Source organism: Cannabis sativa, chromosome 6 (assembly GCF_029168945.1).
Source record: "Cannabis sativa cultivar Pink pepper isolate KNU-18-1 chromosome 6, ASM2916894v1, whole genome shotgun sequence".
NCBI lineage: Eukaryota > Viridiplantae > Streptophyta > Magnoliopsida > Rosales > Cannabaceae > Cannabis > Cannabis sativa.
Window position 1 is genome coordinate 10,446,654 of NC_083606.1, and position 16,600 is coordinate 10,463,253.

Sequence of the window (16,600 nt, forward strand, 5' to 3'; positions counted from 1 at the left end):
TCTCTTCTATTCTGATTTACACCATGTCAGTTTTTTGTTACCTGTAAAGATTACCAATGTTCTGGATTGCCTAGTTAGACGTTTTTGGTGGATAGGAAGTACGGAGGGTGGAAGGTTTCTTTCTTTGTTGAATTGGGAGTCTATCTGGAAGCCTAAAGGTTGTGGAGGCCTTGGCATCCGCAGTTTCCACGACATTAATTTATGCTTGATGACAAAACTTGGATTGCTCATGGATAAAAGACACAATTCTCTCTGGTTCCAACTTCTCCTGGATAAATATTGTCATGATTCTAACTTTTAAAGATGTGTTCTCCCTCCTCATGCCTCTCTTGTTGCTAGAGGGATCTAGGAAACTCATGAATTCGTTATGGACAATAGTGCTTGGCTGGTTAGAAGGCATTCGCAGGTGGAGGTCTGGTATTGTAATTGATCGTGTTCTGATGGGATTCTTTTGGGGCCTAAGGATTTGAACCATGGCATCACCACTGATTTGAAAGTGGGGAAACTTTTGGTTGATGAAGGGGTTTCTTGGGATGAGGCGCTGATTGCGAGATCCTTTTGTCCAGAGGCTGCTAAGAATATTCTGTCATGTAATCTTGTTGATGTTCAAAGTTGTGACTCGCTGGTGTGGATGTGAAGTTTTGAAGGTTGTTTCTCTCTCAAGGTTGGCTACTTTCACTTGCATAAGAGGACTTTTAAAAAGGATGAGACTTGTTCCTCTTTATGGAGGTCGGGTATTCATGAAAGAAAGAAGCTTTTCCTGTGGAAATTAATAAAATATTGCCTCCCGTTTGGCTCGAGGTTGGGAAGAATTTTCGAGAATCAGGTTGGACACTATTTTCTTTGTGGCAATTCTGACAGTGATACTGCTGCTGTCAATTCCCTATCACTATTGGCCTTTGGTTCTCCAGCAAATGGGGTATTCAAATTGACAATTTCCTTCTGCATTCAGGTGCAAAGGTGGTTAAGTGGATGTTTCCTTCGATTTTTCTTGGAAATATTTCTCTGCTTGACAAAGCTGAAATTGTAACCTTTGCTGCTGTGCTTTAACATGATCTTTGGCTTTTTCAAGAATTCTAACTTTCATAATAGTGGTCACTGGAGATTTGAAGAGATGAAGAAGAAAATCTATGAGGATTTCAACAAATGGATCCTTCCAAGACCTGGAAGAACTTGGGTATATGTTAACTTTGCAAACGGGGACGACATTGGTGCTATTAGAGTGGTTGTTTGAGATTTTCATGCGGAGATTCAAGCTATGTTTGCTGCCAAATGCTTCTTTCTTTCTATTTATGGAGAATTACAGGTTCTTCTTAAGGGGTTGGAGGTGGGGCGGTGCTTGGTGGAACTGTGAGGTTCCATAAGATTCAAGCTGGTATTAAAAGAGATAGTGCAAACGAAAGATAAAATAAAGGCTAACTTCTCTCAGACTGAGTTTTAGTAATTTAATTTTTCCATTTTTGCTTAGTGTAAGAAGTGGCAGTAGCTGATCAAGGGGAAATGGAGGTATCATTTGACTTGGGACAGATTCATTTTGTGACTGACCTTGCTTGGAAGACTTCTAACAAGAAACAGGCTGCTCCGTTTTGGTAGAATACAGGATTGTTGTCTGTTGTGTAATACGGCTGTTGAAAATTATTAGAGTTAGTCTCTCATTTGCTAATGTGTGGAAATAAATTGTCATGTATAAATGAATGGGCTACTCTTCCCATTGCCAATTAGTTTTGAGATGGAACCGCATTCATCTTATCCTAAATTCTATCATGGTTTTAGAGCCGTTTATGATCCGTTGTGAGCCATACCGTTGGTCCAAAAAGAACCGTTTGTGATCCGTTGTGAGCCCAAAGTGCCGCCGGTCCAAAAATACAAGCCAAACTTAAAAACTTTCGTTGTCTCCCCTTTAACCTTCATTTGGGACCTTTCGACCAATGTGTGCCAGTTTTCAGTATTAGGGTCTTTGACCTATTTCAAAATTCACAAATTTCTCGAAATTTGGTATTGTCGGATTCTTTCAAATATTACATTCGGTCATATGGTCTCTTAAAGGTTGTTCGTTATACCCACATTTTCTAGATCCAAACATGAGGAAGGTGTATTAGAGTTAGTCTCACATTACTAATGTGTGGAAATAAATTGTCATATATAAGATAAATGAGCTACTCCACCCATTATCAATTAGTTTTAAGATAAAATCTCATTCATCTTATCCTAAATTCTAACAAAACTGACCATCATTTGTTTTTTTTTTTTTTGTTTTGTTGTGTGTTACTACACTAAGTAAGTTTTTGGGGAAATTGCTAAGTGGTGTGGTATCTCCTACAGAGGTGTAGAGCTACAGAAAATGATCCATTGACTGCAGAAAAAGAAGTTGTCAAAAAAGTGAAGTGTGCTACTGTCTATTATTGCTGCCTGGTTTATGGTATACGTCATTGTAGAAATTCTATTTTTGGGGAGCAAAAGCTTCCTATGATACATGTTACAGTAAAAAAAAAATATAATGCATATTGTAAGTAATATAATTCAATTCATCAACTTTAAGAAGTTCAATAGAGTAGACAATGATGGGTAGGGGAGCTTATTAGAGTGTGTAATTAATTGTTTTTGGCTTTTTCATTTGGTTGTAATTGAGTTTTGTGTGAATATATAGATTACTAATTTTATTTTAATTTTTGGTTTTTTAAAAAAAAAAAAAAGCTGCCAGAGTGGTGTAATTAACTCTTGGATCATCGTATCATAGTCTAAAGTTGGTTTTGCCAATTATTCCTTGACCTACCAATGACATAATCAGGCTATTGACTTGTTACTTGTTAAAGAAAACATTATTGAGTCATCCATATCAAAATTTACCAATAAACAATTCACTTGTTACTCGTAAATTAACTAAATCCTATCAAACTCCACTCTGTAATTTAATTTAACGAAACATTTTTATTATAATCCAGTGAACGACTGACCCTTAAATATAATAAACAGATCAATTTCAGTGCCCACCTGGTATTGAGATTAACCAGACAGAAAAATGACAACAGCCTATATATGAAACTTGATTCTTGAAGCACAATCTGCTTACACAAAAGATTTACTCTAATTTAGTTATATGCCATGAGCCTAGGCCATCAGCTAGCTAACCAAGTATCCTACCCTGTTTATATTATAATTCCATTTATTTCATTTTAAGAAAATCCAACATTTTTTAAACTGCTCCAATTTAATTAATGATCGATGCATATATGCTTATTTTTCATCCCTAGAGTAAAAAGTGTCTGGCGACTACATTTAATTAAAAAAAGAAAAACTAGCATCAGCTAACAAAGAATAATAAGGTAATATTATATAGAAATATATATATATACATATATATATATATATTGTTGTGATTGGTCACTAATAGAGGAAATAGACATCATTGGCTAAATCCATCTAACCTCCGACGGTTTTACCTAACTGTCAGTTATGACAGTTAGGATCGGGTTCAAAATATCAAGGCTATAAATAGCCAACTGCTGCAGCATTACATGAGCAATCTTGGGAAGTTTTTAGTAGTCCCTGAGAGCTAGTTCAGGTGCAAAAGGAAAGAGAGTTTGTGAGTAGAGTTGTTTTGTAATTGAAGCTATGCTTCTTGAGTGATTGTGTAAAGCCCGCTTAGTTAATTTGGAAATTAGCGGTTATTTATGTTAATCATGAAATTATTTATAGCTATTTAAATAATTTATTATGGATATTTATGGAATTCAAATATGCATGAGTATGTTATCGGTAGCTTTTATGTTTCGCATTTCCGGTGTCCGGTATTTGGAACGCGGCGTTTGGCTCAGTAGAAATCACAACCTAGTATGTTAGTATTTTGGGGACGGGTTTTAGACATTGGGAATGTCGGGAATGGCCGGGAATTTAGAATGTCCCAAAAATACCCCTTTAGTATGATTTTAGTGATTTTATGGTAGAGGGGCAAAATGGTCTTTTTGCCCCATTAGTGTTTTGTCTTTTAGTGATTTTATTTATTTGAAAAGGATTTGTTAAATGCTTATTACTTTGCTGAAATAAGGTTAATATATGTTAAATGATTTATTAGTTTATTTTTCAAAATTTCAAAGTTTGGAAAAAATAGAAAAATTGGAAGCTTTTTCTCTCTTTTCTCTCTCTCTTTTTCGGCTGAGAACTTTGGGGTTCAAGAGCTGGATTTTGTGGTGATTCAAGCTTTGGTTTGCAAACTTTATTGATCTCTTGTGTGGTATGTGTTTCCTAGTCCCTTTCTCCTTAAATTCTTGAAGAAAAATGATGAAATTGGATGATAATGCATGTGATTTTTGAGAGATGTTTCTGCTGTGTTTTGTTGTTGATTTAAGTTGTTTAAAGCATGATTTTTGATGTTAAATGAGCTGTGTTGAAAGCATATTAGTTAGGTTGTTCAAGCTTTTAAATTATATGTGAAAATAGGTGATTTTGTGAGAAAAATGCTTTGTTTAGTTTCTGTGTTATTACTGGATGTTATTGTTAGTTTGCTGAGGTGTTTTAATGCTTAGTTAAGTAGAATTAACTAGGCTAGGGTGCATGCTAGTGGGTTTAACCAAGTTTGAGTTCTTGAACTCAAAGCTTGGTCTTCAATGGTGAAATTTGCTTGTGAGGTTTCTGGGTAGGTTTGAGGCCTTGGAATGGTCATTTGGGACCTATAGCGGTGTCCGGGAAAGTTTGGGATCAATTGGGTTCGAATTGGTCAAGATATGTGAATTTTTGGTTGTCGCTCGCGAGGAACCGGAATTCCGTTGAGCATCCGAATTCCGGATGGGGGTTCGTATTTTCCGTAACCGAATTCCGGTTGGGCAACCTGCCTTCCTATTGGGGATTTTTCAGAACCCTAGTTTTCCTCGTTTTTGGGTTTTTAGGGGTATTGCCATGCTTTTTATCGATAGGGAAACTTTTAGTTTCAAGTTTTAGTCCCCGGGAAGTGATTTAGCGTGTCACTTATAGCGTTGTGATTTTTATGGTTTAGGAGCCAGTAATCCGCCGTTCAGCTTCAGTTCCAGTCAGTTGACCGCACACCCGAAATCTAATCCGTGTAAGATTAGTATAACAGTATGCATATGTAGATTACATGTTTAGCGTGCATGTAGGAAGCCTGTTAGATTACATTAGACATGTATTTAGGCTTCGAACCACCCAACCCTGTCACGTCGGTACAGGCTGGAGTATGACCAGCAGCCGGAGTATGACCGGTTCGACCGATCAGGCTGACACTGGTTGGTGGTTCAGTGCTATTGACCTATCCCGTCGGTACGACAGCCGGAGTATGACCAAGCCGGAGTATGACCGGCTCGACCGATCAGAGGATACTTGTCAATAGTACCGTCCCCCGAACGTTCAAAACTCGGCACCATGTTGGACATGGCAAGAAGGCTCGGCACCATGTTGGACATGGCGCAGCGGGACTCGGCATCGTGTTGGACACGGCAGAGCTTTATGTATGATATTAGTATGCTTTTCTTACCGAGTCCGTCGACTCGCGCTTACGTTCATGTGTAGGTAAAGGCAAGGCAGTTGCTGATGGACCGTGAGCGAGCTTATGGGATTGTACATGTCGGGGCGGTTAGGCCTGGAGCGTACGATCCTCGGGACAGCAGGGCTGAGATTTTGTAACTGTCGTTAGACGACTTCTTTTTGATGTAAAAGTTGAACAGTAAAAACGTTTGTAAATATTTTTATAAATCGGGATCCCGAGATTTTTTATAAAATGGTTTATAAGTTTAATTAAAAAGCAAAATTTTAATTAATCACGTTTTTCCATAAACCTCGTTGATTAGCAACGAGCTGCACAGTACGTTTAAAAATCACGTAATACGCCTAAAATAGTTAGGGTGTTACAATTTGGTATCGTAGCCGCTGTGTTGTCTTCCGAAGATCGTCACGACATGTACAATCATCATCGCCAGCTAGCTCGGTTCACGGTTCAGTAAGCCTTTATTGCTTTAGTAGTTTATTTTATTCAGTTATGAAAAGAAAAGCCTGTTAGGAAGCATGTTAGTAGCCTGATAGTAGAATAGGCGCATGTTTCATTTCTAATTTCCAAATTAAGCGGCATTAGTAAGCTCGCCTTGAATACGACCTGATATGCCAACTCTTGGTTTCGTAGGCGGATCTAACTAGATGGACGCCAGGCGGACTACCAGGAGTCGAGGCAACTCCGTGGGGTCGAATCAGGGAGAGGGAGCTCGGTTTCCCCCACCTGCTAGGGGCCGAGGTAGAGGTCCCCGAGGCAGGGCTCGTGGTCGGGGTGATGAGAACCCACCACAGGCTGCCCAGGCTCCCCCAGCCGATCAGGGAGCCCCGAACTGGGAGTTACGGTTTGCGGAGATGCAAGCCAGAATCGAAGAGCAAGACCTCGAGATTCAGAGGTTGAGACAGCAGGGTGCTCCTGCAGCCCAGGCCGCAGTTCCAGAGGCACCGCCCCCGCCGCCTGTGCCGAGATAGTGGTGGCGGCCCATAGATTGGAACCGTTGTATGAGAGGTTCCGGAAACAAGCACCTCTGGTATTCCTGGGAGGTCCAGATGTGTCGAAAGCCGAGCAGTGGCTTACGGTGATCACCAGAATCTTGAACTTTATGGGTGTCACCGGCAACGACAGAGTGGTGTGCGCCACATTCCGGGGCCTGTGAGGATGCCCTGGTATGGTGGGACATGGTGTCTCAGATTCACGATGTCACCACCATGACCTGGGAAAGGTTCCAGGAACTCTTCAACGTGAAGTACTACAATGAGGCGGTTAGAAGCGCCAAGAGGAAAGAGTTCGTTCACCTGACCCAGCGGGAGAACATGAGTGTCACTGAGTATACTACTCAGTTTGACCGGTTGGCGAGGTTAGCCTCGGGAATTGTGCCGACCGACTTCAGCAGGAAGGAGAAGTACCTGGACGGGTTGAATCCCAAGATCAGGCATGACCTGATGATTACCACAGACGACAGCACCACCTATGCTCAGATGGTGGAGAAGGCACTGCGAGCTGAGGACGCAGTGGGGTGCATGTCAGAGTCAGCTAGTACTCCGATTAGTGGCGGAGCTCCTACCCCTCCTGCATCAGGATTTAGCAGGGGGAGTAGTGGTTCGGCCATTGATCAGAGGAAGAGGGCACCCACTGCTTCCGGCGGCTCGAGTCAGAACAAGAGGTTCGGGGGAACTGCAACGCAGGGAGTCGTCCCGGTGGTAATGAGACTCGCTTCTCCTATCCCGAGTGCCCTAGCCGCAAGAGGCACCATCGGGGAGAGTGCAAGGGGCAGGATGCTTTCATTGTGGCATGCCCGGCACTTCAAGAGGGAATGTCCCCAGCTCCGGCCAGAGGCACCGAGAGCTCCAGCGATACCCACTCCAGCCAGGGTATTCGCGATCACGCAGGCTGATGCAGATGCCAGCCCATCAGTTGTTACAGGTCAGCTATTTATTAACAACTCATTTTATTCAGTGTTGTTTGATTCTGGGGCTACACGTTCTTATGTGGCGGCCAGAATCTTTAGTAAGTTGGGTAGACCCTTTGATAGATATGAGTCAGGGTTTGGAACCCTGTTACCTGGCGGAGAATTGGTTATCTCCAATAGGTGGATTAGGTCTATGCCGATCAGGATAGATGGTAGAGAGTTGAGCGCTGATCTGATAGAGATGAGCTTAGTCGAATTTGATATTATTTTAGGAATGGATTTCCTATCTAAATATTCGGCGAGCATTGATTGCAAGAGGAAGATGGTGGTCTTCCAACCGGAAAGTGAAGAACCGTTCGTGTTTGTGGGTTCGGTTCAGGGATCTCGGATCCCGGTGATCTCGGCTATGTCAGCGAGAGAATTATTGAACGGTGGTTGCTTAGGGTTTCGGCCGTGGTGGTGGACACCACTCGGCCGTACACCATTCGGCCGTAGGACATCGGTGTGGTTCGGGAATTTTTGGACGTGTTTCCCGAAGAACTTCCGTGGTTACCACCTCAACGGAGATTGACTTCGTGATTGACTTGGCACTGTGGGTGGATCCGGTTTCTAAAGCCCCGTATAGGATGGCTCCGCCTGAACTTAAGGAGTTAAAGATTCAGCTCCAAGGGTTGCTTGACATAGGGTTCATTCGGCCCGGTGTGTCACCCCGGGGAGCCCCGGTTTTGTTCGTGAAGAAGAAGGATGGATCTATGAGGATGTGCATCGACTACGTAGAGTTGAACAAGGCCGACGGTGAAGAATAAATATCCATTACCTAGGATCGATGACTTGTTCGATCGGCCTTCGGGGAAGACGGTCTTTTCTAAGATTGATCTCCGTTCGGGTTATCATCGCCTGAGGATCCGAGAGGAGGACATTCCAAAGACGGCTTTCCGCACTAGGTATGGACACTACGAGTTCCTGGTTATGTCATTCGGACTAACCAATGCTCCTGCAGCATTCATGGACCTGATGAATAGAGTATTCAAGGATTTCCTCGATATCTGTGTGATTGTGTTTATCGACGACATCCTCGTGTACTCTCAGTCAGAAGAGGAGCATGAGTTACATCTTCGGATGGTGCTGCAACGACTTCGAGAACATAGACTCTACGCCAAGTTCAAGAAATGTGAGTTCGTTGTCTCGTGTGTCCTTCCTAGGACACATTGTGGGTAAGGACGGGATCAAGGTGGATCCCGGGAAGATCGAATCCGTCAGGGCTTGGCCGAGACCGAAGACAGGGACAGAGATCAGAAGCTTTTTGGGATTAGCTGGGTATGACCGTAGGTTCGTGGAGGGGTTCTCCAAAATGTCAATGCCCCTAACCGAGCTTACAAAGAAGAATCGCCGATTTATCTGGACAGATAAATGCGAAGCTAGTTTTCAGGAGCTGAAACAGAGATTGATTACTGCTCCGGTACTAGCTTTGCCTTCGAACGAGGAGAAGTTCGTGGTCTATTGTGACGCATCCAAGCAGGGTTTGGGGTGCGTATTGATGCAAGCCGATCGGGTTATCGCTTATGCCTCCCGTCGGCTAAAGGATTATGAACGGCGATACCCGACTCATGATTTAGAATTGGCCGCAAAGTGGTTTTTGCACCGAAGATTTGGCGGCATTACTTGTATGGGGAGAAGTGCGAGATCTATACCGACCATAAAAGTCTCAAGTATTTCTTTACTCGTAAAGATTTGAACATGAGACAAAGGCGTTGGTTGGAGTTAGTGAAGGACTCTGATTGTGAGATCCTTTACCATCCCGGGAAAGCCCATGTAGTGGCCGATGCCCTGAGTAGAAAGGGTCCCGGGCAAGTGGCTAGCATGGTTCAGATCTCACCTCGCCCAGCGAGAGGATATGGTTAGATCCAACATTGAGTTTGTAGTAGGTCGGCTTCACAACTTAACGCCGCAATCCGATCCGTTAGAAAGAATAAAGGTTGCTCGTACAATGTATCCGGAAAGTTAGTGAAGATCCGAGATGAGGTATTGGCCGGTCAAGCCAAAGACTTTTCAAGACGGACGGTGGGATGCTTTTGTATAAAGCCGTGGTTTGTGTCCCGAACAAAGGTGGACTTGAGGAACGAGATCTTTGAGGAGGCTCATTCTACTCCATATTCTCTACATCCCGGCACCACCAAGATGTACCAAGATTTGAAACCGTACTTCTGGTGGAGCGGTATGAAGAAGAATTTGGTAGAATTCGTTTCGAGATGCCTCACGTGTCAGCAGATCAAGGCTGAACATCGTAGACCAAGCAGGGTTGTTGCAGCCTCTAACCCTACCGTAATGGAAATGGGAGGATATTACGATGGATTTTGTGGTCGGGTTACCTAGGACCACGGGTATGTACGACTCCATCTGGGTAGTGGTGGTTCGATTTACGAAATCTGCTCATTTTCTCACGGCCGAACAACGTTTACGGTGGATCGGTTGGCGTAGTTATATGTCGTGGAGATAGTGAGACTTCACGGGGTACCGAAGTCTATAGTTTCGGACAGGGATCCGAAATTCACCTCCAAATTTTGGCAAAGTTTGCAACGGGCAATGGGTACGAAGCTAAAATTCAGTACAGCATTCCATCCTCAGACAGATGGTCAGTCCGAAAGGACAATTCAGATATTGGAGGACATGCTGAGAGCCTGTGTTATGGACTTTGAGGGCTCGTGGAATAAATACCTACCGTTAATAGAGTTTTCATACAACAACAGTTACCAGAGTACGATAGGGATGGCACCCTATGAACTGTTGTACGGTAGGAAGTGTAGATCCCCTATCCACTGGGATGAGACAGGGGAGAGGAAATACCTAGGTCCGGAGTCAGTTCAGCGGACCAATGAGGCAATAGAAAAGATTAAAGCTAGAATGCTTGCCTCACAGAAAGGCATGCAAGAGTTACGCAGATCCGAAACGTAGGGATGTTGAGTTCCGAGTAGGGGACCATGTGTTTTTGCGAGTATCTCCGATGAAGGGGATCAAACGTTTCGGGAAAAGAGGCAAGTTATGCCCTAGGTTTACAGGACCTTTCGAGATTCTCGAGAAGATAGGTCAAGTGGCATATCGGTTAGCATTGCCTCCAGCTTTATCAGCAGTGCACAACGTATTTCATGTCTCAATGTTGAGAAAATACGTTTCAGACCCCTCTCATATACTCAGTTATGAGAGCCTTCGGCTCGTCGGATATGTCTTATGAGGAACAACGGTGCATCCTGGATAGAAAGGATAAAGTCCTTCGGAATAAGACCATAGCGTTGGTCAAGGTTCTCTGGAGAAACAGTAAGGTGGAAGAAGCCACCTGGGAGCTAGAATCAGATATGCGAGCTCAATATCCAGAGTTATTCAGGTTAGATTTCGGGGACGAAATCCTTTTAAGGGGGGAATAGTTGTAAAGCCCGCTTAGTTAATTTGGAAATTAGCGGTTATTTATGTTAATCATGAAATTATTTATAGCTATTTAAATAATTTATTATGGATATTTATGGAATTCAAATATGCATGAGTATGTTATCGGTAGCTTTTATGTTTCGCATTTCCGGTGTCCGGTATTTGGAACGCGGCGTTTGGCTCAGTAGAAATCACAACCTAGTATGTTAGTATTTTGGGGACGGGTTTTAGACATTGGGAATGTCGGGAATGGCCGGGAATTTAGAATGTCCCAAAAATACCCCTTTAGTATGATTTTAGTGATTTTATGGTGGAGGGGCAAAATGGTCTTTTTGCCCCATTAGTGTTTTGTCTTTTAGTGATTTTATTTATTTGAAAAGGATTTGTTAAATGCTTATTACTTTGCTGAAATAAGGTTAATATATGTTAAATGATTTATTAGTTTATTTTTCAAAATTTCAAAGTTTGGAAAAAATAGAAAAATTGGAAGCTTTTTCTCTCTTTTCTCTCTCTTTTTCTACCGAGAACTTTGGGGTTCAAGAGCTGGATTTTGTGGTGATTCAAGCTTTGGTTTGCAAACTTTATTGATCTCTTGTGTGGTATGTGTTTCCTAGTCCCTTTCTCCTTAAATTCTTGAAGAAAAATGATGAAATTGGATGATAATGCATGTGATTTTTGAGAGATGTTTCTGCTGTGTTTTGTTGTTGATTTAAGTTGTTTAAAGCATGATTTTTGATGTTAAATGAGCTGTGTTGAAAGCATATTAGTTAGGTTGTTCAAGCTTTTAAATTATATGTGAAAATAGGTGATTTTGTGAGAAAAATGCTTTGTTTAGTTTCTGTGTTATTACTGGATGTTATTGTTAGTTTGATGAGGTGTTTTAATGCTTAGTTAAGTAGAATTAACTAGGCTAGGGTGCATGCTAGTGGGTTTAACCAAGTTTGAGTTCTTGAACTCAAAGCTTGGTCTTCAATGGTGAAATTTGCTTGTGAGGTTTCTGGGTAGGTTTGAGGCCTTGGAATGGTCATTTGGGACCTATAGAGCAGGTCTGGAAAGTTTGGGATCAATTGGGTTCGAATTGGTCAAGATATGTGAATTTTTTGGTTGTCGTCGCGAGGAACCGAATTCGGTTGAGCATCCGGAATTCGGATGGGGGTTCGTATTTTCCCGTAACCGGAATTCCATTGGGCAACCGGTCTTCCTATTGGGGATTTTTCGTAACCCTAGTTTTCCTCGTTTTTGGGTTTTTAGGGGTATTGCCATGCTTTTTATCGATAGGGAAACTTTTAGTTTCAAGTTTTAGTCCCCGGGAAGTGATTTAGCGTGTCACTTATAGCGTTGTGATTTTTATGGTTTAGGAGCCGATGTCCGCCGTTCGGCTTCGGGCCCAAATAAAGTTGACCAAGACACCCGAAATCGGAATCCGGGTAAGATTAGTATAACAAGATGCATATGTAGATTACATGTTTAGCGTGCATGTAGGAAGCCCGTTAGATTACATTAGACATGTATTTAGGCTTCGAACCACCCAACCCCGTCACGTCGGTACAGCCGGAGTATGACCAAGAATGAGTATGACCGGCTCGACCGATCAGCCGACACCGGTTGGTGGTTCGGTGCTATTGACCTATCCCGTCGGTACAGCCGGAGTATGACCAAGAATGAGTATGACCGGTTCGACCGATCAGGAGGATACTTGTCAATAGTACCGTCCCCTGAACGTTCAAAACTCAGTACCATGTTGGACATGGCAGCAGTGCTCAGTACCATGTTGGACATGGCAGTAGCGGGACTCAGTATCGTGTTGGACACGGCAGTCAGTTTTATGTATGATATTAGTATGCTTTTCTTACTGAGTCTGTCGACTCACAGTTTACGTTCATGTGTAGGTAAAGGCAAGGCAGTTGTTGATGGACCGTGAGCGAGCTTATGGGATTGTACATGTCGGGGCGGTTAGGCCTGGAGCGTACGATCCTCGGGACAGCAGGGCTGAGATTTTGTAACTGTCGTTAGACGACTTCTTTTTGATGTAAAAGTTGAACAGTAAAAACGTTTGTAAATATTTTTATAAATCGGGATCCCGAGATTTTTTATAAAATGGTTTATAAGTTTAATTAAAAAGCAAAATTTTAATTAATCACGTTTTTCCATAAACCTCGTTGATTAGCAACGAGCTGCACAGTACGTTTAAAAATCACGTAATACGCCTAAAATAGTTAGGGCGTTACAGATTGTGTCAAGAACACATTGAATATCAACTTTGTAATTCTCTCTTCAATTCTCTCTTCAAGCTCAATAAAGATTCAAGCCTTTGGGGCTGTTCTGGCCGAGGAGTAGGCAAGTGATTCATCATCACTTGTACGAACCTCGTAATTCTGGTTGTGTTTGATTTTTTTCTTCCTACATTCTTGTCTACAATTGTTCATTTCTGGCTTATTGTTGCTGGTTTATACATTGTTGTTCTCTGGTTTTTGAATCAATTTGAGTTGCAAATAAAACTGTTAGCATTGTTCTTGATCAATATATAAATGGTTGTATCTAATTAGAATCAAGAATTATCATAAGAGAAGATACACCTACAATAAAACAAGAACAAAATTTCAAAGAACAATACAAAGAAGAAAACGGAAAGACCTCAAATCTGTGATCTGTTTTGTTATAGTTGAATTTACATAATGTCCACTATTGGTAAATGTTGAATTTTGGAATAGTCGGGGCCCTCATTCGACTGCACTCGATCCACAAAATTCTTGGGCATGTTCCAAATACCAAATTTCTTCAACTTTGTTAGATACTGAATGCCAGAAGGAACCTCCTCAATAAGTGGACATGATTCGATGATCAACACTTTAAGGAGTGGCAACGCCCCTTTATCTATCTTCATAAACTTCAACTCAGGCAAATATTTTAAGCGAATCTCGTTGAGTTTCGGAAAACTGCCTTCCTCAAAGTGTAGTTGCACTCCTTCATATGAGTTGTCCATCAAAAGAAGGCATGTCAGATTGGGCAAGTCCTTTAGATATTTCAGTGGATTCTCTGTCAATTTTGAATGGCGTAGAATCAACACCACCAAATTATTAATATCTAATAACCAATGAGGGAACTTGTTTAATCGACCTGACAAGTAAAGTGCATGCAACAATGGAGGAGGAGATGATGAAATCGGTTCCAAATCTAGAATCTCATCAACATCACCAACACTCAGAAGCAAAGTGTGGAGATGATTCAACCTCTTAGAGACATCACATATAGCTTTGGAAGTTTCTTTAGTCAAATTTGAAACACCCAACATCTTCAAATTGCTCAAATTCTTCAACTCATTTGTGAAACCAACCACATCTTGATACACTTCCACATGCAAAAGAATTTCTAAATTCTTTAAAAAACTAAATCCTTCTTGTATCTTTACCGCAGACAAATTGGCTAGAGAATCCTCTTTACGTGAAGCAAAAATTTGTTGGAGATTGGAAAGCTTATTAATCTCCTTTGGAAGCTCCCGTACAAAAGCTTGCAAAATATTCAAAACACGCAGATTATGAAGCTTGCCAATGGATTTTGGAAGCTTATCCACTTGAGTATTCTCAAGACTCAAATAGTGTAGATCATGAAGGTTACATATAGACTCAGGAAGAGCTTTGATATTTGTATCTTTCAAATTCAAGTACCTCAATTGAAACAAATTCCCCACTTCTTTTGGAAGATAATCAAGAGGTGCATTTTCAAAGTCCAAAACTTTCAATAGCTTTAAATTTTGAAACAAAGCAACCATAAAGGACTTGTCAATACACTCAATCTCATTGACGTTTAAAAGTAAAATCGAGCGAATAGTTGTGTAATGTTGGATTTTTCTAGTTATAGATGTTGGTATGGTTCCATGGATTGACAAGCGACGATGTTTGTATTCATCAAATTCTGAAGTTTTTTGGCTCAGAATTTGACAAAAGCATAAATCATTGACCTTTGATATGATGAACTCATGCATCAAATCATGCACCTTGCAACCTTTCACTGTTCCATATAAAAACTCAAGCGAAACTAAATTTCTTTCAACAAGCTCATTCAAGTATCCTTCAGCTTCTTCCTCAACTGTTTTGCCTTCTCTTGCTTGAACAAAACCCTCATAAATCCATAATCCACACAGTCTTTCTTTCTCAATCAAATAATCTTCGGGAAAAATACCAAAATACAATAAGCAAGGTTTAAGGTGGTAAGGCAAATCATGATAACTAAGGGAAAGAATTTTAAAAATTCTTGTGAGTTGAGGATTTGTTTTGAATTCAAAATCGATATTATCAAGAACTTTTTGCCACTCAAATTGGACATTTTTTCTTGATAATAAACCAGCAATAGCCCTTATTGCAAGTGGCAAGCCTTGACATTTTTGGATAATCTTATGAGATAATTTCTCCAGCTCTACAGGACAAAGTGTCTTTTTACAAAACAACTCATAAGCCATATCATGAGACCAAGTTTCCAACTTTTGGACAAAATCACATGGGGCTACTACTTCATTGCGAGTTGTGATAATAACCCTGCTTCCATTATCATTACCAGGCAAAGCATATTTCATCTTTTCCCAAAAGTTTGTATCCCAAACATCATCAAAAATAACTACATACCTTTTTGTCTCCAAATGTTGCCTGAGTGGTGTAATTAGCCCTTGGATCATCATATCATGACCTAAAATACTGCATTCAGCTTTTAGTCCAAACTGCCCCATCATGTCCTTCAATAAAATCTTCATATCATAGGATTGTGACACAGTGATCCAAGCATGGAACTCAAATTTGTGCTTCACCTCATTGTACACTTTCTTAGCAAGAGTAGTTTTGCCAATCCCTCCTTGTCCTACCAGTGAAATAATCATCCGCTGAGACTCTCCTTCCAACAAAAAGCTTTTTAGTTGTCCCTGAAACAAAGGAATATCCACATATTCTTCATCTTCCTCAACAAAATGAGCACCAAATCGATCACCATGCTCTTCTGTCCACGAAGTTTTGTCACCTGAACCTTGCAAACCCTGTAGAGATTGACTCAAACCAAATCCTTGACCCACATCTTTGATTTGTCGCAAAGATTGGATGATGTCTTCAATCTGAGAAGATATAGTATAACGTGACTTCAAAGCTTTGATTGGGCATAAAAAACCATTGAATCCACACTTCTTGGTGGTACTCTGCGCCACATGCCACCGGTATTCATCAATGACATCGTTTATATGATCAGCTTCTTCTCTTAGTTGCTTCATCCAAACTTTCATAGCATCACTGATCAAATCTTCTCTGTTTGTCTTTGCATCTGCATCTTTGAGAAGAGCCTGGATGATATCCAGTTCTCTCTTTAGGCTTTCAACTTTTTTACGGATACCCTTTATGGATCCAATTTCGTCTTTAAGTAGATCAATCAAGCTATGAATGATCGGAGTCAAGAACGTCTCAGCCATTTTTCTTCCTCGCTTTTCAATATAGCTCCCTTCGAAAGACAAATACAAAATGACTCCTAATAACCAATTGTTATGGCATACAGAGATTATTTTATTTTTGCTGAATATACAAGAATTACTTATGAAAGAATATTTGGGAAAGAATTAATACTTGGAGAATATGCAGAGGAAACACTATGTCTGGCAGTGATTATTGAAGAAAGAGTGACATAGTTGCACCCAAAATTTTCGGGTTTAGAAAATGAGAAGTTGGTTGATCAAAGAAAAGATGATGAAGAATCAGAGAAGAAAATAAGGAAGATTAGATAAGTGTTGTAAGTCAATGAAGACTTGG

At 41.1% G+C, this 16,600-nt stretch overlaps 1 protein-coding gene across 1 annotated transcript; it reads right to left on the bottom strand.

Moving 5' to 3' along the window:
• Positions 1–13,491: 13,491 nt before the first annotated feature.
• On the bottom strand, positions 13,492–16,266 carry LOC115695842 (disease resistance protein RPM1). The gene has a single exon (XM_030622930.2). The coding sequence runs from the start codon at positions 16,264–16,266 to the stop codon at positions 13,492–13,494; it is 2,775 nt and encodes a 924-aa protein (XP_030478790.1).
• Positions 16,267–16,600: the final 334 nt, after the last annotated feature.